Below are 24,171 nucleotides of genomic sequence, written 5' to 3'. Positions count from 1 at the left end.
GATGGTGAACAAATGATACCGAGGGGCATTCAACTCTCCTTTTTATGTTTGTTTCCCTGAGTTATTTTTAGTATTACAGACAGTTTCCAGTTAAAAATGGGTTGGGTTCTGAAAGTTCATTTGTAATTTGGCTGTTTAGATTTTGGAACATACTTTCCCTATAAAAAAACAATGTTATAAATGGTGATGAGATTCCCAGGCTAGTTCTCCAAAGCCTATTTAACCCATAATGTAGCTGAAATACTGTCCTTCTGCAATGAAAAAAAAATTGTTTAATTGCATCATGAGTAATTAAATGAAACAGGGAAAACCATTAAAACTGAATAAGAAGTAGATTTATGTTCATCTTGAATGATGCTGTTTGCAGAAAACCTAATTTAATTTAAGAAGAGGCCTTTCCAAGGGCTTTTTGGGGAATGGCACGGGATTTGTCCTCTTAAGGAGAAACAGCCAGGACTCTGTCTGATCTGCAGCTACTGAATATTTGCATCCTATAACTGGCTCCCTTTCTTGATTTTAGGCTCATCAGAAAGTCTTCCGCTCTAAATTTCTTTTCTCGTGTGGATTCTCACAGGGAGAGAGTCACTGCACGAAGTCCATGAAAGTGGTCTCCTTGGGGTGGATTTTTGATTCTGAATCAGTAGGTTAGCATCTGTCCTTGTGAATGTCCCGGGAACAGCAGTGTCCCAGACCCACCAACTCTGGGGTAGTGACAGGATCAAGCGTTGGAGCCTTTAGGACTGAGGTCCAAGTCCTGGCTAGTATCCTACAAGGTTCCCTGGGGGCCAGCTGCACTGCCTTCTCCCTGGCAACACAATCCTCGCCAGGTGTCTCCTTTCAGACCTCCCTAGGCAGCTCTTGGTGTGGACGGCATGTGTGTCACCCAGGTGTGTATAAGTCACAACTGTCCCCTGTTGATTCTGTCTACCAGGCCACGTAGATTGATTGACTGATTGATCAGATTGATCCTATTCCTTCTGTCTGAGGCACGCGAGCCTTGGCCAGAAGCTAGAGGGTGAATAACTGTGTTTAAACAAGTGTGCTGGCAACACTGGGGGGCATATGGCAAAAATGACCACAAGTGCTTCCCATCCTTGCATGCCTGCCCCTTCGCAATGTGGTGTAGCACCTTCTAGCCAGAGGCAGGGTTTTTTTTTTGCCCACTCCTTGAATCTGGCTTGGGCATGTGACTGCTTTGGCCAATAGGATTTTAGCAAATGTGCCTCAAGCAGAGGCTAGAAAGGCACTTGTGCACCAAGCCTTGCCCTTTAGCTGCTCCCGGAGGCCTGAGACCCTCGTGCAAACATGCCTGCGACAGCTGTGTGGAGGAGGACAGGCCACACAAAGAACGGAAACACCTTGGCTGACAGTCCACTAAGCACAGATGTGTGAGTGAGGCCATCCTAGATCATCCACCAGCCACTAGCCACCGTGCAGCTGACCACAGACAAAGGAGAGAGCCCAGCAGGGATCAGCCGAGCCCGCCCAGCCCAGAACTGGCAACCAGCCCACAGAACTGGGATGGTTTTAAGCCACTAAATTTTGGGGTGCTTGTTATGCAGCAAAAGCTAACTTATATACCTTACTGGCTCCAGTCAAGCACATCTTTTCACAACCTTCCTTTGGAATCCACAGCTGCCTTTTATCCAGACTATGGCTCATCCCTTACAAACATGGGAATTTATATAACCTTCTCCCCTCTTTTTGCCCCCTTAATCAGAAATCTAAGAAATCGAGCCACTCAGGTCTACCCTCCCCAAACTGTAGGCTTTGACATGGATGCTTGGTCAATCATGACATTTTTCAATTTTGCATACACTTTGTGACCAATGGATGGGTTTTTAAATTTATTTATTTTTGGCTGTGTTGGGTCTTCGTTTCTGTGCGAGGGCTTTCTCTAGCTGCGGCGAGCGGGGGCCACTCTTCATCGCGGTGCGCGGGTCTCTCACTATCGCGACCTCTCTTGTTGCGGAGCACAGGCTCCAGACGCGCAGGCTCAGTAGTTGTGGCTCACGGGCCCAGTTGCTCCGCGGCATGTGGGATCTTCCCAGACCAGGGCTCGAACCCGTGTCCCCTGCATTGGCAGGCAGATTCTCAACTGCTGCGCCACCAGGGAAGCCCAATGGATGGGTTTTTTTAAGTCAATGAAGATACAACCCAAACTGTGGCTGCCACTTAAACTGCAGGTCAAACCCATTAGCTGGGCACGAACATGCACAAGTTGTCTTATGATGCATTATCAGTGCCTGATAATGTATCACAAGGGAGATCACAAATTCTCATTCATGGGGCAAGAAAGAGCCTTCTAGAGAGAAACACGCACAGTCTGGAAATGCGCTACAAACGGGGCTTGAGTGATTTTCCCAACTGAGCCCACTCAGTAGCCTTTGGTTTTCAATGTGAATACAAGAGGAAAGAGAGGTCTGCTTCTCACTTTGTGCAAAAGCCGCCTTTATCCATTCTTGGACCCCCCAGAATCACAGGAGAGGGGGGGACCCCGCTGCATGGGGCCTTGTGGTCATTCACATGATTCTCCATAGAAACCCCAGATCATCTCCCCCAAGAGGAACAATTCTCCAAAGAATTTAGGATGCACGAGGAAGACGTTGTCTCCAGGGTCGTTGCTATGATGACAGACATTCCCCTTGAAAGCCCCAAATGCCCATAAATGTCAAAAATCTGGGTGTTTGGTGCCCTGAGGATGGAGCCTGCAGATTCCATGGCCCCTTTTGGTTTTCCCTGGGCCTGTGACACGGGCTAAGTTTCTCTCTTCCCGGCCCAGATTTATTTTCAAGGGCTTAGCTTCGGGGAATGATGGGAATGTTTCAGCTCCCATCAGGGAATGAGTGCTCCTGACCACAAGGAGAAAAAGCCCCCAATACATTTCACAGACATTGGCGAGGATTCTGCAAAGTCCATTCTTTCAAGAACAAAATTGTATTTTATGAAGCTGTCCCTTTTCTGTTTCATCTGTCAAGCAGGTTTGCTGAGAATAATTTAAATTTCATGCAGCAGCAACTGCAGGGCAGCGGTGTTTCCTTTCCATCCCATAAACAGGCCTGGCTGCCGAGTCTCATTTCTGCTTCTCAGCAGCACCCACCCCCTGCAGCCATGACCGCCTGGAGCCCAGAGTGCCGGGCTCGGGGGTGGGGGTGGGAACATCCAGTGAGCTTCCCTTTAGCCTACTGGCTCCAACCAACAGGTGGACTGGTCTCCCCCAAATGTATGGATATTTGGTCGGACCCAGTCCCTGATTTACCTTTTTAAAATTAACTTTTATTGAGTGTTTAACAAGTGAGGTACTGTTCTATGCTTTTCTACGCATATTAATTTAACCAATCCTCACAACATTCCCATGAGAAACATACTATTATCATTCCCATCTTATAGACAAAGAAACTGAGGCTTAGAGACTTACTCAGCTCCTACATGGCAGAGGTAAGATTCAAACCCAGTTCTGTTTGACTCAAGGGCTTGAAGCTCTCACCAGCTGTGCCATGTTGAATCGACATAATCCTTGGCCTAAATTTTTCTGCGTATAACACAAGATGTATACATATATATATATATATATATACCCATTTTCTTGCCAAAATTCAGTGTTTGCTGCCAGCTAGGTGGATGAGAGGATGGGAAAAGTTACTATAACAATGCTGCAGTATTGGCTACCATGATGAATGCACTGTGCCAGGCAGCCTGGGGTGGGGAAAGGAGCCAGTCCAGGCCGGTTCTTTTTCTCACTCCCTGGGTGACCTCTGCAAGTCTTTCTTTCTCCAGGTCTCACCCTTCTTTTTTTTTTTTTCTTTTTTTAAACATTAGGTTCTGGTTTCTTTTTTTAAAAAAAATAATTAATTAATTAATTAATTTTATTTTTGGCTGCGTTGGGTTTTCGTTGCTGCGCGTGGGTTTTCTCTAGTTGTGGCGAGTGGGGGCTACTCTTCGTTGCGGTGCGTGGGCTTCTCGTTGCGGTGGCTTCTCTTGTTGCGGAGCACGGGCTCCAGGCACGCGGGCTTCAGTAGTTGTGGCTCGCAGGCTCTAGAGCACAGGCTCAGTAGTTGTGGCGCACGGGCTTAGTTGCTCTGCGGTATGTGGGATCTTCCCGGACCAGGGCTCAAACCCGTGTCCCCTGCATTGGCAGGCAGATTCTTAACCACTGAGCCACCAGAGAAGTCCTAAGTCTCACTCTTCTGATCTACAAAATAGAGGGGCTGGGTGGCATGGCTATTCTACTCCTCCTGGGCTCTGGGAATTTGTGTCCTAGAGGATCAAGAGCTGATCTAGGCCCCAGGGAAGCAGTTTATTGGTCTGAGCAATGAGAGAGTGTGTGTGTGTGGTGTGTGTGTGTGTGTGTGTGTGTGTGTGTGTATGTGTGTATGTGTGTGGGTTCATCTGGCCAGGCCCTCCTCATGCCTCAGTGGCCCAGGAGTCTGTGCTCGTCCAATTGGCCTTTTGGCCTTTCATCTAAAACATGCAAGAAATCCTCAGGCCCCGGAAAAAGGAAGAAGCCAAAAGATCAACTCAGGCCTGAAGGCAGCAGTGACAGAAAGACTTGTCATCGCTTCCCTAACTAGCTGCTGGGAGCATAGCCAGCCCCCTGCCCTGGAGATGCCCGCAGCCCCCAGAGCATGTGACGCTCAGCCTGCTCCACGCCCAGCCCACTGGGGATGCTAAGGCCTGACAGTGTTGACACGTTACCTTGTTGCCGACCTTTCCCTGAGTCCTCAGGGGCGGCTCGCGCTCACATGGGGCACTAGACTCTTCAATGAGGAAGCCAGGCCAGTGCATTCAAGCAGCCTTTACTACATGCGGGGCAGCAGGAACACACAAAAGGAAGAGGAACACACAGCCCTGCTCCTGGCTTCCATGCAGCTCGCTGTCTCTCCCAGTCTTCCACCAGAGGGGGGCCTTGGCCCTGTGTAGATACTGGGCTTTCTTGGAGGAAAGGGTCCAAGGCTGACAAAGGCTTTAACACACCTCCCCTCCGTCATCTATCACCAGGTGGTGCTGACTCAGTTTCAGTTTGAGGCCCGCTAGATGCCCTCTTCCCTCCAGCCCATCTTGCTGCCGTGTCACCTTGGTCATGTCACAAGGTCAGCTTGAGGCCTAACCACTCACAAACCCAATTCCTCTCCCCGCCTGCTTGGGGCCTAGCTCCTGTTTCTTATCTGAAGACTTACCTTTTCCTCTTGGTGAGGCCAGCAATGATCACCTTTCCTTACAGGGGCATGGCCTTGTCCCATAGGCCTCCTCTGGGTGACTGTGACAATGGTGATGACGATAGCGCCTCTATAGGACTTACTGTGTGCCGGGCTTGGCTCTGTTCTGAGCACTTTACTCCAGTTTTAACTCACACAATCCTCACAACAGCTCTGACGGCAGGTACTACCACCTACTCCCGTGTTACAGAAGTGAGGCCCAGAGAGGTTCGGTAAGTCATCCAGGGTCACTCAGCAAGCACGGGATAGAATGGAATTCAAATCTAGGCAGTCTGGCTCCAAAGTCTGTCTTTATCCACTCCATGAAGGTGCCTCTGTCCACAACCTCAATGGGAGAGACATTCTCAAGTCATTTGTCCAGGCCACAGATTCATTATATTCTGGCCCGTGAGCTCCCCGAGGGCGACAGCCTGCCCTTGGCTGCTCAAAAGACGCAACTTGTTGACCAGGGGAACCGCAGATACCTCCGTTTGGCCTGCCTGTCGCTTGATGTGGTCCTCGTGTAGGGTTAGACAAATAGGCTGGGGACAGGCGTCTGGGGGGTCGGCAGCTAGGCCAGAAGGGCAGAAAGGCACCACGGCCCAAGTTCAACCACAGTGCCCTGGATGGAAGACATTGCTGCCTGCTGTCCTTCCTGCCTCCACACACCCGGTTCTCCTGAGCACCCCGAAGAATCCAGGGCGCAATCAGGCACCTCTGCTTGACGGGACAAGCCCCTGCAGGTGTGAAACTGGGCTGGAGGTGGCTATGGGGGCAGGTGTGCTGAGGAGCGGGCTGTCCTCACAGGCATGAACTTTCAGCCCCTGTCTCCTCCCAGCCGCTCAGCTCAGTCCTTGCCCAGCTGTTGTTTTCTGTCTGACGCTGGGTTCCTTTCCTCCCATGTGCTGTGGTTTGGAGCCCAGCCAGTTAGAAATGATGAATATTGAGCTGCTTGGGAGCAAAGCCGGAGCTGCGTGGGCAGGGCGGGCCCTCGCAGAGAGGCCTCGCCACTTCCCTTGCTTGGCGGGGCCCAAACCCCTGAGGCACAGCCTGACACCGTCCCTAAAAAGGCCTCCATCCTTGAGAGGGCAGAAACCATCAAGTGGGCTCCCAGGTCCAGCTCCTCTCTCTCCACCTGGAGCCCCCAGCAGTCAGCTCCAGAAGCTGCCATCCTCCAGATGGCCAACAGCTAGCCTAGCTGAGTGGCTGCCAGATGTGGCCAGCGGGGCAGCCGGCTGGGTCCACTGGGCAGAGGTCAACGCCTCGGAGCAGTGCTGGGGGCTGGCGCCTGGGAAGGAGTGTGTTTGGCTGGTCTGGGGGGTATCATGCCCAAATCACCCTCCATCTCCTCTCCCCCGTCCAACATTCCTTCCCTCCCCACCTCAGTGAGGTGGTGTTTTCATAACAGGAAAATAAAATCAATAAGGCACTGCAGAAGACGTCAGTGCACTCCGAGCTGGCCTCCAATAGCTCCATTGTCTCGGGCCTCGGCCGGCAGCACTCGCAGTTATTAATGGGAAACGGGGCTGAAAGGGAGTTTTGAAAATCACCGAGACAAAGGGGCGGCACACCTGGAGCGCGACTTTCCAACACCACGGCCACCTCACAATGGCTGGGGCCGGGGCTCCCTGACCTTTAACTTCTCCCGCAACTTTTATGAAAGCAGAAAAGAAAAGACTAGACAACACACACACACACACACACACACGCACGCGTGCGCACACTGGCCCTGAGATGCTGAGATCGCCCCTAGGAGGTGGCTCTGAATGGCTGGCAGAGGCAAAGTGGCCTGCAGAGCCCCTGCCGGTCCAGGAGACAGGATGGCAATGAAAGGGCTTCCTGCCACCGGCCTGGGTCCCCCTGTCCCTTCAGGGGCTCTGAGTAGCGTGAGGGGGTCCAGCTCGTCCGGAAGCTAAGCAGGAGCCTTGGCGACATTTTCATTTTGATATCGCGGTTGGTAAAACAGACTGCTGTCTGCTGTCATTCCCCGGGCTGTAACCGCCTCCAGAAGACGGGGGATGACCTGGAACTAACACCCCTGAGGCCTGGGTCCCCGAGGAGGGCCCACCGTGGACCTGCTCCCGCAGACTCGGTGTGCCTCCATATACTCAACTGCAAGGCGGGTGACAAAAGTACTGATGTCATGGGGTTGTCTGAGGCTTGGAGGAGACAGTGACGTGAGTGTTCTCAGTACTAATACTGGTTAACAAGTAGCAGATTTATGACCATTTAGGACTGACTGCTGCTCAGTATCTTCTTCCAAACCCAAGTAACCGGTGCCCCAGGGGGCTTGTCTGGTTTACAGGCACCTAGTTAGGAAACCTGTACTGCCGACCTGGAGTTTCATGGTCATTTCACTGGTTAAATGCCCTTCATCAGCATGGCAGAGGACAACGCATGGCCACCTGCTCGTCTTCCCATGTTAGTCACAGAGAGAGGCTTTATGGCAAATAAAACCACGTGCACTTTAACTTAAATAGGTGCCCGGCGCAGCTCCAGGGCTGCCCGCACTCTGGAGAAGGCAGCGTCCAGGGAATGGGCTGCGGAGCTGGCCCAGGGCTTGGGGGGAAGCAGGCCCCTCTGCCGGGCTCCTGCTCACAGCGGACGCCAGGGAGGTCTTACCTTGGTGGTGACGGCGGAGGCAGAGCTGGCCACGAGGCTGGGGATGGCCTCGCTGCTGCCGGTGGTGCAGGGCGCGGGGGCCGTGGCGGGTGTGGGCAGCCGGGAGGGCACCCCAGGTAGCGGCAGGAGGCCAGGCCGGGCGCTGAGGCTGCTGGCTGTGCCGCCACCCGCCCCGGTGGTGGCACTGCAGATGCTGGTGGTCCCATGCGTCCCGTTGGCACTCCACTCGCGGCGGTCCCAGCCCACCCGGTAATCTCTTTCGAAGCGGCTGTGGTGCCGGGACATCTCGGTGGGCCGCAGCTGCTCCTCACGTGGAAACAGAGGCCGGACCTGCTGGCACAGAGTGGAGAGGAGGGCGATTTAGACCAACGGCAGCCCTGCCAGGACCCGAGGAGGACAGCAACGGCTTTCAGCATCCATTAAGCGCCTTCTCTATGCGCAAGAAAAGGGCTCTCAAACCTTAGCTCATTTCATATTCACAGCAAGCCCACAAAGCATGCATCATTAGCCCCATCACAGACGAGGAATAAATGACTTGTCCGGGATCACGTGGCAAAAGTATAGTCAACGAGATTTGAACCCAGTCACAGATTAAAGTAATCCTTTCTGGTCGGGAGCATCACGTTGCCCTGGACGATGCAGATGTGCGCCTTCTAATTATGCCTTGGGATTTTATCCCTCCATCCCCACTGTGAAAACAAGATCCCGTGGACCCCCCAGGCTGCGTTTTCCTCAACCCTATGATGGGGTGAGAGCAGCCACGTCTGTAGACTCACTTTGTGGTGAACAAGGCCCTTGACATAGATCTCATTTGATCCTTGGAGTGGCCTGTGAGGTGGCAGGGTCATCCCCACTTTATGGACCAGGGAGCTCATTAAGAGTAAGTGATTCCCTCGAGGTGAGAAAACTAGAAGATGGGAAAGTGGCCGGGATCTCCAGCCTCCAGACCATGGCTCAGTATACGACTCAAGTCTGAGAAGGTTGTTAAGCCTCCGGGACTTGAGAGTTTTCTTACATAACCTACAAATCCGTTGCTGGCACCAGAGCCCCCCCTTGCTCCCTGGCCTCTGTCCACCAGACCATCTCCCACACAACTTTCCCGAATATCCGAACATAAGGCCCTCAGTGTTGTCATGGAGACCTAGACACACCAGATACTCCGAGGGCCTCCTGCATCATCGGGGATCATATGTTGCTCAGCACGACAGTGACTTGCCTGGCTCCCTGCCAGCCACCCTCAGTCAGGAAGGATGTAAAGATACAGGAGAGGCTGTTTCAGTCGGAGCGGCCTCAGCGAGGCAGAGGCAGAGGCAGCGGCAGAGGGGAGAACATAGGCAGTGCCGGGGCACCGATGGGGGTGAGTGTGGGGTCTGCCTGCACATCACATCGCCAGCCCTGCCCCGGCTCAGGCACAAGGGATGTGGTCATCTATGACTCTTTTCCGTTCTCCACCCACCTCCTGTCTGGGGTGTGAGCTCCTGGAGGTCAGGGACAGCTCCTGGATCACTTTCCTATCCCATCAGTCCAGCTCGGCCTGGGGACTCCGGAATTGTTGGCTAGTGAACTGACCAGTTTATTTTTAAAATTTCTATTAAGCCTGATCCTAGCCTGGTCTTGGCACATCCAGAACTAGTGGCCAACTTCTAGCGCCACGGAGCCAGAGCCAGGGTCAGCCCAACCCGGGTTGTGGCTGGCGGGGCCCTGGCAGCCACTGTCCCTTCCCTCGGCACTGTCCCCTCTTGCTGGGCACACGACCCCGAGGCCCGGGCTCAGCCTGCAGGCCTACCTGAAGCAGAGCTGACCGCAACCTCTTAAGTTGGATGGTGGGTTCACTGCTTATTTCATCACTATGCTTCACGGCTTACACAATGCCACAAAAATTGTTTTCTCATCTATTCAATATTAATATCATAACAATAAAAATAAATATCCCTTTGATCACCCTCACAAACTTTTCTGAGCGAGGTTCTCGGGAGAGATGTCTACACTTGGCTCTGGTCACCTTCCCTCCTCCAGGTCACACTGCAACCTGCTCCCGTGTGGCTCTCCCTCTGGCCACACCTTGAGGGGTGGTTCTCATCGAGGTCAAGAAGGACCTGCTCGTTCCATTCAGTGGGACATGGATGGCCGTGTCTTCCTTGAACCCCCCCTCCACTTGGTGTGGTTGATGTCCTTCTGGAAAGCTCCTCTCTGCAGTTTCTGTGACGTCGCGCTCTCTCACTTTTTCTCCTTCCTCTGCTCCTCCTTCTCAGTCTGCATTGCAGGCTCCTCTCTCTCAGCTCTTGCTTGAGGGCCCCTACTTCCTCCCCTTTGCTCACCCTACACGCTCTCCCTGGATGACCTTATTCAGCTCTCACCTCTTTACTGACGACTCCCAAGGCCACGTTTCCAGCTCCCTCCCTCTCCTTGTACCACGCCCACCATCCTACTGCCTGAAGGTACCTAAACCTTGTAGTCCCTAAATAAACTCATTGTTCTTTGCCCAAACACACATTCTCAGGAATTCCCTCTCTCTGAGAAAGCCGCATGTCCCCATGTCCATCCCCATATTTCACAGCGGGGTCTTTGCGTCTGTTGCTCTAGTTGTTTTTCAGATCTGCTCCCCTCCATCTGCACATCCATCCCAAATGGAGTCTCCCACGTGGATTATCTCAATGGGTCCTCTGCCCCCAGCTTCACCCTTCTTTGTCCATCCTCCACCAACTACCCTAATGGCTTTTTTTTTTTTTAACATCTTTATTGGAGTATAATTGCTTTACAATGGTGTGTTAGTTTCTGCTTTATAACAAAGTGAATTAGTTATACATATACATATGTCCCCATATCTCTTCCCTCTTGCATCTCCCTCCCTCCCACCCTCCCTATCCCACCCCTCTAGGTGGTCACAAAGCACCGAGCTGATCTCCCTGTGCTATGCGGCTGCTTCCCACTAGCTCTCTATTTTACGTTCAGTAGTGTATATAGGTCCATGCCACTCTCTCACTTTGTCCCAGCTTACCCTTGCCCTTATGGCTTTTTAAAGCACAGGTCTGGTCACCATCCTCTCCTCTCCTGCTTTAAACCCTATCCTTCAGCATATGATCCAGACTCCTCAGGGTGGCCCAGAGGACACTTGAGCATCTGGGCTGGCTCACTTTTCTAGCATCACGGTTCACTCTTCCCACCCCAGAGGCGATGCCCAGCCATTCCAACGCCGTACAGTTTCTGAGGGCATCGTGCCCTCTCTCACCGTGGGGACAAGCCCCACCCACCCCCCCGCTCCTCTGCCAGAACTGGCTTCCCCCTCCTCCTGGCTAAGTCCTGTGTGTCAGTTATGACCCAACTCAGGCACTGACTCTTCTCAGAGGTTGCATTGACCCTCACCCCCACCCCAGGTCAGGTGAGAGGCGCTCCTCTGTCCCCCTGAACATCTGTACCCACCATCATCCCAGCATCCATGGAGGGCTGTTGTATGTTTACTACCTTCAGAGTAAACTCCAGGCTTATTTTGTCTGTAATCCTAGCACCTAGCAATGTCTGGCATAGAAGGGTGTTCATGAGATGTTTGCTGAATGAACAAACACATGTGTATTCCTTCTTAATTGGTCAATGTTTCAGGAAGGGACAAACACATTTGTGTAAAGGGAGAACCTCAGACACAAACACCTTGAGTCTTCCAGCTGGAAATTCTGTGTAGGCACTGGAGTTAGGAAATGTCCTACCTTTCTAGGAAATCAGAACTGGAGTCTCTAAGGACAGCTCTGAAAGGAGAATCTACGTGTCCAGGGTCAGCTGGACCCCAGAGCTTAGACTCTGGTCTCCTGAGATTCACCTGCCTAGGCAGGGCTCTGGTTAATTACCAGTCCCCCCCGGGGCGACTGCTTCCCTAGGTTGGATCCTAAGCGGGGCAGAGATGATGCTTCCAAGTTCAAAACACTGTGTCCTCTTTCTGCTCAGCCAGAAGACCCGTCCATCCTCCCTTGTAGTTAGGTTGGGATCATGCACCTGAATTCAGGCAGACAGAATAAGTGGGGAGGGGCCCTTTAAAAACATCCTGTATGATCCTGTGGTTCTCTCTGCTTGCCGTGGCAACCTCAGAGGCCATATCTCCCAGCTGGTGCAGCGATCTGACGGGAGAGGGTTGTTCCCGCAGCGCTGGACTTGGCACGATTGGGACATAAATCTTTATCATGTTAAGGCACTGAGATTGGCAGTTTGTTACCTAAAAGTCTAGTCTAGCCTGGTTGATACACGAAATCAGCCCCTACATTCCTACAAAACAACACAACCTCACATATTGTCAAGGAACCATCTCCTTCCAGCTGGTGAGGATGGAGATGAGGAGGGCTGGCATTCAGGTGGCCAGCAACCCTGCGCCCCTGAGACGTGCCCAGAGGTGGCAGAGTGTGCTTGGGATCAGGTCAGAGGGGCCTCCTTGGCTCCAAGGACACCACTGATGCCGATCATACCTCTCAGCTCGCTGCCTTGGGCTGGGCTGCCTGCTGGACCACACTGTGGTTCCCTCTTCCTCGCAGCCCCGGTGTGTGGCAGGAAAGCTGGCCCAGCAGCTGCACCTGCGGGGGTCCCCACCCCGCTGCTCATCCCTTCGAGTCTCCTGAAAACGCCGGAGAGGAGATGGAAACTCAGGCAGCTGGAGGCCACACAATCTGGTCTCAGCCTCATTAAGTGTATCCAAAAAAAAGGTCAACTATTTGCATGGCAGGTTTGGGTTCAACTTCATTCCTCAGTTTAATTTCCCCTTTCAAACGGATCGAAAGGAGAGTGCTGCCTGGTGTACCCTGGTGAGACGGCAGAGTGCCAGCACCAGAGGTGGCCACGTCAGTACTTCCTGCTGGGCTGTGGCCCCTGTGCCCACACGTGCATCCCGGGCGGTGGTGGGAGAGGCATCAGGAAGTGCTCCCTGGGGCGGGAGGAGGCCCCCAGCGCACGAGGCATCTCAGACGAGACTGGTCAAGCAATCACAGACAAAACGTGTAGAAACGCTTCCTTGTCACGGCGCGCACCTGGTAGGCGGCCTATGAACTGGCAGAGCCTGGCTCGGGGCCCAGCACCGAGAGAGGAGGGAGTCTGGCCGCAGCCATTCACGAGCGTGTGGGGCTGTTTACCAGGAACCAGGGCTCGCACCTGGGTGGGGTTAGTGTGTGGCCGGCACCTTTTCAATTCCATGCACATGCGTGAAGAAAGAGCTCTAGGGTCTAGAAAATCCTATATTTGTGGGTGGAGGCAGGTCAGGCCGAGGTCCAGGGTAGAGATGTTTCGGGGCAGGTCCTGGGTTAAATCTGAAAAGTCGCCCAGAGGTGGGAGTTTTGCGTGTGAGACTTGGCTCTGGCCTCTGGGATCCTGAGTGGCAAAACTGTTTCTCCACCACGAGTGCTGTCCTCTGCACTGTCCCAGGGATGCTAGGCTGACAGAGAGGAGGGGATACCCCTGGGGCGGGGGGAACCCCATTTTTCCTTGCCTGAAGCCACATGCCTCCCAGTTGCTAAAATGCACGCACCTCCACCATCTCACGTGGTGGCCCCCTGTGCAGACACCTGGGTTTCCACTTTTCAGAGCCAGACCCGGATCCAGAGAGGCTGAGCCTGGGCCCAGTGCACCGCTCGGGAAGCCGGTCCCAGCCCCTGGTTCCCAGTCCCTTCTCTCTGTACACACCTCTCCTCCCCCCCGGGGAGAGTGAGGGGAGCAGAGGCCCTGCCTGCAGAATCACAGCAAACGTGAAGAATGGGGTGAGCACGTCACTCTGGGATGCTCCTGATGGGCCAGAGTGCTGCTGTGAATGCACAACCATTGTTCCTGCACCACCCCTCCCCCACCCCCGCCCTGCCCCCGTCTCCCCGTTCAGAGCCTCAACACACACGGGCACACCCTGAGCCTAAGGACAGAGTCCCCCCAGCACCCCAGAAATGCAGCACGGCCTCGCTGACCAGCTCCAGGGAGAATCACGACCGCCAAGCCCAACTACCTCAAAGCTGAGATGATCCCTTGGAAGTGTTACAGAGGCCACCCTGGTGTGCCCGGTTGCATCCCCGTGCCCTGTGAGGAAGGCCTTCTTTGTCCAGGGCTCCTCTCCAGGAGAGAGTGGAGGGTCTGTTCTTGCCGCCTCCGGTGCTGCGGGATGGGGTGCCAGCTCCCGTGGGGGCTCACCTGCTCACCAGAAAGGGTGTGTGCTCCCCTGGGAGGGGCCTTGGCCTGGGACCTCCACCCACAAGCTTCACCCTTGGGCTTCCCTTCCATCCGCAGTGAATGGAAGTTGGAAGTCGGCGTCCCTGCCTACTGGGCACTGGGGACAATTCCTCAATGTGGCCAGCACCACTAGAGCACCAGGTGTGCAGGGACACAGGAGGGACCACCCGGTCCCCAGGCTCTTTCGATTCCCTTGGAGGAGTCGGCCGGGTTGCTACCTGGGATGAAAACCAAATGACAGAGCTGCCCCAGCCCCTGACTTCCAGCTCCTACCCCAAACCTCCGCCCACTGCCTGTCCCTGGAACCCTTATCTCCCTGCCTCTCTCCTTCTCTGTGCTCCTGATGCCTAGATAGAAAGCATGGCCGGGGCCTCCACTCTGCACCCATCTTCCCTTGTCTTAGTTTTGCTGCAGCTGCTGAAAAGGAGTAATTCCACCTGTCTGGAATTTGATCCAAAGTTTTAGGTGTTGTTTATTTTATTTTTACATTTTCTATGCTTGTGGTTAGGTTACCTCTATAATGATAGAAAAGTTAATGTCTCTACTTCGGAGTTGTATAAGAAATAGTCTGGTACTATGGAGCCTACCCTATGCGTCCTTCCCCGCTGGGAAATATGGGCTCCACCCCAGTCAGTGCCTGGTTTAAGGTCCAGTTCAGACTCTGGAAAACATGCATAGAGCTGAACCCTTCCATGCTCAATGCTCCTGTCCGACCCCGAGAGCTGGTCAGGCCCCTGGTGTTCGGCACCTCTCTGGCCCTGTGCACAAGCTGGCCATTGAGCTGTTGGGTTCCGAGGCCTCTCTGCAAAGGGGCCCACACTCCTTGTTCTGTTCGGGGAAGCCATACCTAACTATCTGCCTGAGTCCAAGTGCTGGGCCTGGCCCCTCTGCTCTGCCAGCTCAGCCCTCGGTGACCACTCCAGGACTCAACCCGGGGCCCCTGGGCAGTGGAAAGAGAGCCAGGTAGAGAGTCAAGAGGGTTAAGTTCGACCCCCAGCACCACCCCTTACTAGCCCCAGGAGCTCAGGGATGCTGCAGGTTATTCATCTGGAAAGCGGGGATGGACAGCGCTACCCGCCCCCAGGGCCTCTGTGAGGACCAAGCTGTAAATCCTGTGAGCCCTCTGCACACGGGGAAAAGCCCTATCACTGGGTAACGAGCAGATCTGAGTTACAGGGCAGAAAAGGACAGGCCTGCAACTCCAAGGCCAACAGCAACCTGGCAAGTTTCTGGGATGAGGACAAAGGAGGCTGTGAACTACGAAGCTATGTGGGTCTGTGTCTCACAGACTCCTCGAGACCCCCTGTGCTGGGGGGGCGGCCAGGACCTTGCAGGGTGCTCCGTCACCCAGGGCCACTGGGAGACAACACACTGGGGTGGAAGGAAGGTCATCCTCAGCTGAACATCTGTGACCTAGGGGATCTCCTACTGCAAACCCTACAGCCTGCCTTGATGGATGGGCTTCTACCTGAAGCTCGGGGGTGCCATGATGGACCCAAGTCCAGGGCCCGAGGATGGCCTGGAGGAGGGCAACCGGCGGACACCAGGCTCAGCCCTGCTGCCCGGGCTGTATCTCTGCAATTCAGTCTCATGTACACTTGCTGGATACCAGGTCAGCATCCTGCCCCACAGACTTGTCTCAACATGAATAATGCATGAATAAATAATTAAGTACTGTGACTGTCACAGTCCTTTCCTTTGTATTGTCCATGTGGGGCTGGGGCCCAGGGGCCACTGTCCAGGAGCCCACGACACTCCTGAGGCCCCGTGCTCGAGGACCAGCGTGCTGTGCAGCCCTGAACTCGCTGCAGGACGCGCTCCGTGACCCCCACTATTGACATGCCCCGTGTGCACACGCTGTACCCGGGATCACAGGTGACTAACGACCCTTCCCTCCTTCCCATCATTAAGGCACGCGGAGGAGTTGGCGCTGGCTGTAAGGACCTGAAGGTGTGATTAATCCACAGGCCAGTGGGGAGCCCGCACTGCCTCCGGACAGGGGGCTGAGCGATGAGCCACCGCCCGTCTGGCCCCGTGGGAAAACGAGTGATTGCCTCATCTGGGGGAGACACACTGCCCAGTCGGCTGGAACAGTCGGTGCCCATCTTTCTTATTTTCGTTTCCCTCTCTGCATCTTTTAGCCTTTCTTCTGGAGCAAAATAATCACCAGCAGCCGGAACACCATCTTGGCAAATACAATACAAAGGAATTCTACAGATGCTTCTGGAGAAGCCGGCTTGGCCCTGACTTGGCACAGATGCCAGCAGGAGCTGGGGGCACCCCTTGGAAATGCCTCCCGGCTTCCTGGGGCTGCCTCGGCTCCCACCGACCCCCGTCCCCACCGAGACCCCACTGACTTAGACGACTTGATTCTGGCTGAGACTCGGGGGTGGGCCTGCTCCAGCCCCTCCTGCAGGAGGCGTCCCCTGACCAGCCCTTTCTTCTCTGAGCTCCAGAGGCAGGCCAACGACCCAGCGATGGGCTGGCACGTTCCACCGCCCGAGTGCCGCTCCTCAAGGGTGTGCTCCCTAAAGACAGGACACCCCCACCCCTCTGTTTTCTCCATGGAGCTGACCGGGCACAGGCTGGGCACCCGGGGACGGGACACAGGAAATGCTCCCAGATCAAAGTGGCAAGCCCTTTCCAGCTCGGAACACACTCTGAGGCAAGAGAGGCACCCAGGGTGAAAAAATCAAGGAGGCCACCCTCTCAGTTCTGGCCCTGAAAGCACGGCCTCCTTACAGATTTCCTCATCTGTCTTATCCAGTCCAGTTCCTGCTCCTGGGGGGGAGGTATTCCTCAGCGGGGAACAGGTGTTCAGCACCTCCAAGTGGATATAAAATGTTCGGGTAGTGGGGGCCACGTGTAGGTGCCAGACTGGACCCAGGACCCTGTTTCAAATCCTTTGGACCAGCTCAGAAGCCAAGGAAGCTCTGGAACATTCACAGGCTGACACCAGCCTCTTCCTGTTCTCAGCCAGAGGAGTGACCTAGGTGTGGTTTTATTGTTAGCTCCTTTCCTTAAATACCAAGGCCCCAGTGAACTGAAGACAGCCATTGCTGTCATATTTCACCCCTGCCCTGAAAGGGCCTTTCCCTTCCACCTGCTTTGGGCATCCAGGAGGGACTACTGTCCTCCTGTGAATACCACCCGCCCCCGTCCCCCACCCAGCCATCACTGGTCACTCACTCAGCAGGGTAAGTGTGAAGGCTTCCCAGTCCAGGTGCCAGGCTCATCCCAGCCCTGCTGCTTAGCTGCTGGCAGGTTCCACCAAGACCTGCTGCAGCTCCAGGGCCTGGACCCAACCAAGCAGCTTCTACCAGGCCCTCCAGGCTGGGGGGAGAAGGGAGTCAGGGATGCGATAGCTCAGATTAGAAACCAGGGCAGTGCCACCTGACCTCTGCTTCCCTTCCCCAGGGGGCATCAATCTCTGTAACAGAGGGCTTGAGGGTGTCATCTTTACTTTTAAAGGAAGACAGGGAACCTGCCTTCTCCACCACCAGCTGCGTGTATTTCCTACATCCTGGCTCATCCAAAGCTTTGGGGGAGACACAACTCAGCAGACCCCAGACCAGTGAATGGACTGGCTCAGGGGAGGGAAGGGAGGGAGCCCCTGCATTAAAGGTCCAGTGGTGGTCACGGCAACAACAGCATGACCTTGTAGGGCCACAGTGCTTACCCTTCACAAGGGTCTTCAAAAGCACCACATCATTTCCTTCTCACAACATCCCAATGGTGTAGGCAGGGATGTATTGACACTGGCTTTTATAAGTGGGGGAGATGAAGAGGAGAGGATGAAGATGAGGGCCTGGATAGTGGCCTAAGCACCCCCTGCCCAAGTGCAGTCTGTGGATCTGCAGGATTGGCTCCACCTGGGGGCTTGTTAGACTGCAGAATCCCAGGCCCAGCCTCAGCACTACCGAGCTGAAATCTGCGGTTTTCACAAGATCCCCCGGGAGGACCTGAATGCAGGTAGAGCCTGAGACACACCAGCCTAAGATCCGCCCATTAGCAGGACCAGAGTCGGCCCTAGGACGCCGGCACTCTGATGCTCCTACGGTGCTCGCCACTGCACTGTGGTCCTCGGACGGCCCCGGGGGGCAGAGGTATTTTGGAGAAGATCCACATTCCATAATTACAGGGCTTAATACATGACCTAAAAAGACAAATGTTTCAAAATGCTTTTCTGATGATAGGTTTCCAGAAAAATGCCACCAATTCCTTTTCTGGGCCCAATTTCTAACGCAAAAAGTAATCTCCCTGCCTCGGAAAGGTGGTATCCAGTGCCTGTGTTAGAGGAACAATATTAAAAGAACAAGCCTGCCACTTCTGTCCCTTCCCGTGTGCACCTTTACTTTGAGACATTCTGGCTGTGGGTTTTGATGCGGTAATTTTTTTTTTTTTTCAAAAAGGCACACATGATTCAGAGCCTTTTCTCATGGGACTAATTGACTAGGCATTTGTGCTATTGCTACTGGTGTAAATCATTATAATGGTGATAATGAAAAATAAAAAAGATATTGGAAATGACAGTTGGCAGCATAATATCAGCATAAACTGAGGGAAGAAGGGAGGTGTGTATAAATTAGGGGCTTGTAAACACCAGGATCGATCAGGCAGCTATGGCGGGCGGGTATGGTTTGATGGCATAGAGGACAGTTATCCAGAGTTATCATGACGAGGAACCATCTTTGCTCCTTCTGACTCCCTGTTCTCGGTGGCTTCACAGAGAATGGAAACACTAGGGTCTGGAGCCTGCTTTCCCATGGTCCTGCAAACACACGATTGCAGAATTGGGAGCTAGACTTTGCAGTTACTTCCCTTCTCTAAGCAGGCCTCCCGCTCTCTCACAGGCTGCCTCTGGCACGCCTGATTATTCCGAATCTTGCAGAATTGACTAATTCAACAAGATGTCTCTTCACAGCAAATGGTGTTCATCAGTGACCCAAGCTGATGGATGAATCCTACTCGGTGCCTGGAGCCAGACCTAGCAGCAAGAGTTGCGAAGAAGAAAGACTAATACTCGCTCTCTATTTGGCTGCCAAAAATGCTCTTGCAATTTGCTCTCTTCTAGACAAGGGTCTATTCAAAAGTCTATTTGGAAACATTAGGGAACGGCCGTCACATGGCTGGCAGATCATACTGCCTGTGACAGGATATTATCTTCCTTGGGAGAGACTGGACTGCTTTTTTATTTCACTGAGTAAGTATTGTCTGGGCTGATGGCTGCAGAACTGCCCCAAGGGCTGGGGACATTAAAATCCCTGTCCAGAGTGAATGCAGAGCCAACAGCCACTTCAGCAGCAGGACTTGTGGCACCTTCACCGGCGCTGGCGTGAGCACGCAGCTCTCTCTTCTCCATCTCTGGGTGCTCCTGCTTATCCAGAACCCCTTCCTGGGAAATTAAGAGGTAGCCTGCTTCCTCTTCTGGGGTTCCACTTTCACGGGTCAGGACTCTGCCCCCTTTTCCCTCCCAAGCAACCCCTTAGGCATGCTCTTGATTAATACAGGTTCTGCCCTTTCCTTGTCAAGTCGTATCAAATTTACTGACCACCTCTTGCCTTCATTATGCCTGGCTCTGTGCAAGATCCTGAAAGCAGGCGAGGATGGGGCAAGGTTCTGGCTTTCGTGGAAAGTAGCACTGTCAAGAGGAAAGCACACAGTAAGGATACAGAAAAGCACGAGCACCCGTGGGCTCAGGGGAGGGAGTGGTTGTTCTGGGCTGGAGCAGGCAGGGTGGCTCAGGGTGGCGCTGGAGCCCAGGGTAGCTCAGCTTCCTGGGGCTTCATTCATTTCAGAGAACAGACTGTATTTGAGCTAGGACAGTGTGAGGGTGGGCATGTGGGAGAGGAAATAAATGCCAAGGATGGAAGTCTCAGCTTTGCCCGCCATGCATCCGGCCCACTGAGCTCATCCCAGACGTGGGCTGTAACACCCTCTCCCCAAGAGAGAGAGGTCCCTAAAAGGCCTTTGCTTCGGCTTTGGGAGCTGAGGGCCCACACTGCTCACTGGGGCTTCCTCCATGATCAACAGGGGAGGGGAGGAGCGTTCTGGGCCACTTGGGAGAGACTTCTGTCCCCTGGTTCTGGCCGCTGACGCTTCGCTCCGGCCACTCTCCTGCTCACCTCCCTCTCAAGGGCCTGGCTTATCTCAGACCTCAGATCCTCCTCTACCTTCGTTTTGGGAGCTGCTGCCCTAGCTTGTTGCACTTGCTTCAGCTTTTCACTGTCTTTATTCTATGTCTGTATTTTTAATTAAATTAAATTAAAAGCAAACAAACAAACAAAAAACCCCAAACAACTACCCAGACCAGAGGGCAGCCTGTTTCGAGGTCGTGTGTTTTATCACCACCCAAGCATGCAAACGAGGCAGCCTCTGTTGACAAGTTCACGTCTCCAGTGCAGAGCTGGCTGTTTGAACAGCTTGTGTGCAGTAATTGAGACATAGATTTTTGTTGCTTTTCTGTTTATTTTTAGATTAACCAAGCAGGGACACTTGGCTTCTAGGCTGCCACTTCCACCCTGTCGGGCACCCTGGGACCGCTGGCCCCATGCCCACCAGCAGCAGGGACCACCATGTTCCCTCTGGGTTCCCCCTGCCCTGGGTTTGTTCTGTTTCTAACTCTGTGTTTGACCTTCACCGTGACCCTCAGGGCTCAAGGCAGGGAAGCTGATGAATGCAGGCTGACTGCTGGCTGTTCCCTAACCCCAAGTCCCCGAAGACCGTCTCCCCACAATGCTGGACTCTCACAGCCACTGTGTGGTCAGACACCCCCTTGGACAACAGTGTTACCCGAGGCACAGAGCGTTAGGGCAGAGATGGAACTAGGATCCAGACCTGCCATTCCCAGGGCAAGGGGGCTCCAACGAAGGAAAGGCCACAGGGCTCGGAGAAGACTCTCCCAGGGTTGGTTTTCTATTTGGGCCACTTGAAAAATTTATGTTTGCATTCACCTGGATAAGTGAGTTAGGCTACGATGATAAATAGCCAATCTCAGTGGCTTAACGACAATTGTGTGCTTTTCACTCATGCTACCCGCTCACCACTGGTCACTTGGGGCCCCTGCTCCAGGTCATCCTTCTTCAGGACCCAGGCTGAGAGAGTGCCCCTCACCTGGGCTCTGCTGGCCACGGTGGCAGAAGAAAAGAGGGTTTGGGGAATCACACACACTGGCTCTTAAAGCTGTCCCTTGAAAGGGACATACGTCCTTCCTGCTCTCATGTCATTGGCCAAAGCAAGCCACGTGGCCATGTCTAACTTCAAGCAGGTGGAGGAGCGCAGCCCTATCATCTGCCCAGAAGAAGAAACAGTTATGGGGAAAAGACAGAGATGAAAGCGTGTGTATGTGTGTGTGTGTGTGTGTGTGTTAGAGTGCCCAGCCTGGGCTAAGTTCTCCTCCTCTGAACCCTACAGCATCCCTGAATCCCTCTATCTCACCAGGAGCCACATTCGCTAGACACGCTACGATTTTTATCTTCTCATCCCACAAGGCTGGCAGCTCCCTGAGCGCAGAGCCTCCCTCCTCCTCCTCCTCATCTCACTGTCCCAGTGTCCCCCACCCCAGGCTGGGCATAACGGAGGGGCTCCCTGATGTTTACTAGGCTGAACTGTCCCCAGGGCTGCAGCATGAGCAAAAAGGACAAGACATGTACAAGGGTCCTGAGACCCCTTTCTTCTCCCAATGGTGTATCTCCACCTCTGCATGGCTTGAGGCCTTATTCTGTGCCACCTCTTCCCGGAAGCCTTCCTGGACCATTCAGGCAGCAGGGATAGCTGCTCCAGGCCTCCCCGCTGCCCACCCCTGCACTCAACACTGCTCTTCTTATTACAGATCCTGTGAAATGATAATCATGTAACGGGCTTATTAAACAGGTTGAACTCAGTGGGATATCAGTAGCAAACAGATTTCTTTTTCTCCTACTACTTCCCTTCAAATCTACCCTGTCGGACCCAAACTGCTTTTTTATTTTTGGTCACTTTTGGGTGCTACTTCTATTGTTAGTACTGCTGCTGCTGCTACTTCGACTACTGAGAGCTGACGCTTACTGAGCATTTACTGTGCGCCTGGCATTGTACTGAGGGCTGTCCACGCATCAGCCCTTTTAGTCCTCAGAACAAACCTCTGAGGGGGGTACTTAATAATGTTTAGCTGAAGCACGGAGGGGTTCAAGTAGCCTATGTGGTCACACACCTAGACACTGGCAAGGTCAACTCTAAAAACAATCTCATCCTCAGCTTCTCCTTAGCTAGGTCCAGTCTTTTATCGGAACTTTGATCTCATAGCCAGTTCAGTTTCTCCCCTGGCCCAGCCCCCGATGACCCAGGCTCAGCATCCTGTAATGGGGGTGGGGCGGGTGGGATGTGACACTCTCCGGGTGCTGCCTCTTTGTCACTCACTAACTGCTGCTTCTGGCTTCCCCAGAGTGCCCAGGAGGGAGGCTGAGAGGACAAAGGCAAGGTGTGACCAGAGCACTGCAAGCCTGCGGAAGTGGCCTCTGGGTGGCGGAGACCCAGTGGGCACTGCTGTGAGTCCTTTTGCCGGAGCTGCCCGGATGGTCTGGCTGTGTTCAGCGTGCTCCCTGAAGGGCTCTGACAGCTCACCCCTGCTGGGCTGTCCTCCTGGGTGGCCTCTCCCAAGACGGCTCAAATCTGACTCCCTTGTGCATTGTCCACTCTGGAAACATGAGCAGGACGTTACCTTGACCGGCCACCTCTGGCCTTGCAGAGTCAGGCACAGTGCTGGTGTCTGGTTACATCCTCCCAAATGCTCCAGTCTCAGGGCGGCACCAGGTCCCGCGGAGGAAAGGCTTGGGTTGATGGCTGGGGTGGGGTACGTCCCCAGGAGGGGAGGGAGAAGCCTCAGCACCCCTCTCTAGGGTAACGCTCTTCTCAGGAAGGATATTTCCTGTAGTCATCACAAGGTTTTTTAATTGTGGGGCTGGGGGAGGTTGGGGGGGTCCTGGGGCTACCTAGCTCCCCTTTTAACGTGGGGGTCCTGAGCACATTTCACGCTCAACCTTGCGCCTCATCTGCGACTCCAGGACAACAGGAATGGTCACATCAAACATCCTGCAGTAGCTGATTCAGTCCTCCTCCAGCTCAGTTCTGGTCTCCAAAAGGAAGCCTTCCTGACGACCCCAGTTACTCTGCTGCTTTACCCTTTGGCCCCGCTCTCTGCCAGCCCTTGTTCTGCAGGGTCCCATGTGCCTGGTCACATACTAAGCTCCGAAAACACTCAGCATCGGGCACTCCCCATCGGCTGCCCGGGTGGAAACCCTACTTAACCCACCCTACTTTGCCCCCAGTCACATTTGTGCAGCCCCCAGCTCTACTGGGGCTCAGTCCCAGGGTCTACTGAGGGCAAAGGAGTGGGCATCCTGAGGACAAATGGGGATGACAGGGTACGGGCCACTGAATGGGTGCTGCAGAGCTGAGCTGTCTGTGGGCCAGATCTCAGCTGCAGAGGGCCCTGGGGAGGGAGTGAGATGACCATCTGTTCCCGGCTCCGCCCAGCCCAGTCTGCAGGCACAAGCAGTCCATTAACAGAGGGCTGGCCTGTAGCGGCACCCAGAGCAGGGCTGACACCCCACTGTCTGGGGTTCAACAAAGAATGCTGCAGAGGTCTGGGCTTGGATGGGGAGGAAGTGGGGGGAGTCCCTGCCTGAGGCTGGGGGGACTCTGGTGTCAGATACCAGCCTGGCACCACCAGGATGGACTTCTGCGGCCAGAATAAAAGTAGCTCAGTATAGCTCAAGCCAGAGAAAAGGACTGACCTGGCATGCACTCCCTGGCTGCCCAGAAAATGACCTGTCCCCGGGAGCAGCGTGCTCACCCCACAGCCTCCAGGGCTGCCCACCCACGGGAAGTACCTGGTGACTCTCACCGTGAAGCAGAGACACAGGTGCCAACACCCCCTGTGACTGCATGAGCATCACTTTCTACACCCCTGAGCCTGTGCTGGAATCAGCCTCTCTACACCCCTGAGCCTTTGCTGGAATCAGCCTCCTGATCAGGGGACCCCCTCTGTTGTGCTGACCCTTCCTCACCCAGCTGCAAGGAGACAGCAGGGAGGAGAGGCAAGGAGCATTTACCGAGCACCTGCAGCATGCCTTCACTCTGCAAGCCACTTACAAGTGAGTCCTAGCCCTGCGTCTGTTTTACAGAGGGGGAA

The 24,171-nt window shown here is 54.1% G+C and overlaps 1 protein-coding gene across 1 annotated transcript in view; it reads right to left on the bottom strand.

The window, feature by feature from the left end:
• The window catches only part of KLHL29 (kelch like family member 29), a 310,919-nt gene that overhangs the window by 135,071 nt on the left and 151,677 nt on the right, over positions 1 to 24,171 (bottom strand). Inside the window, exon 3 of the mRNA XM_068564309.1 lies at positions 7,818 to 8,147. Coding sequence (XP_068420410.1) covers positions 7,818 to 8,102 — 285 coding nt within the window. The 5' untranslated portion in view covers positions 8,103 to 8,147. The remainder of the gene's footprint in view (positions 1 to 7,817; positions 8,148 to 24,171) is intronic.

This window comes from Eschrichtius robustus, chromosome 15, assembly GCF_028021215.1.
Source record: "Eschrichtius robustus isolate mEscRob2 chromosome 15, mEscRob2.pri, whole genome shotgun sequence".
NCBI classification, from domain to species: Eukaryota; Metazoa; Chordata; class Mammalia; order Artiodactyla; family Eschrichtiidae; genus Eschrichtius; species Eschrichtius robustus.
This window is presented reverse-complemented; position numbering and strand designations above follow the sequence as displayed.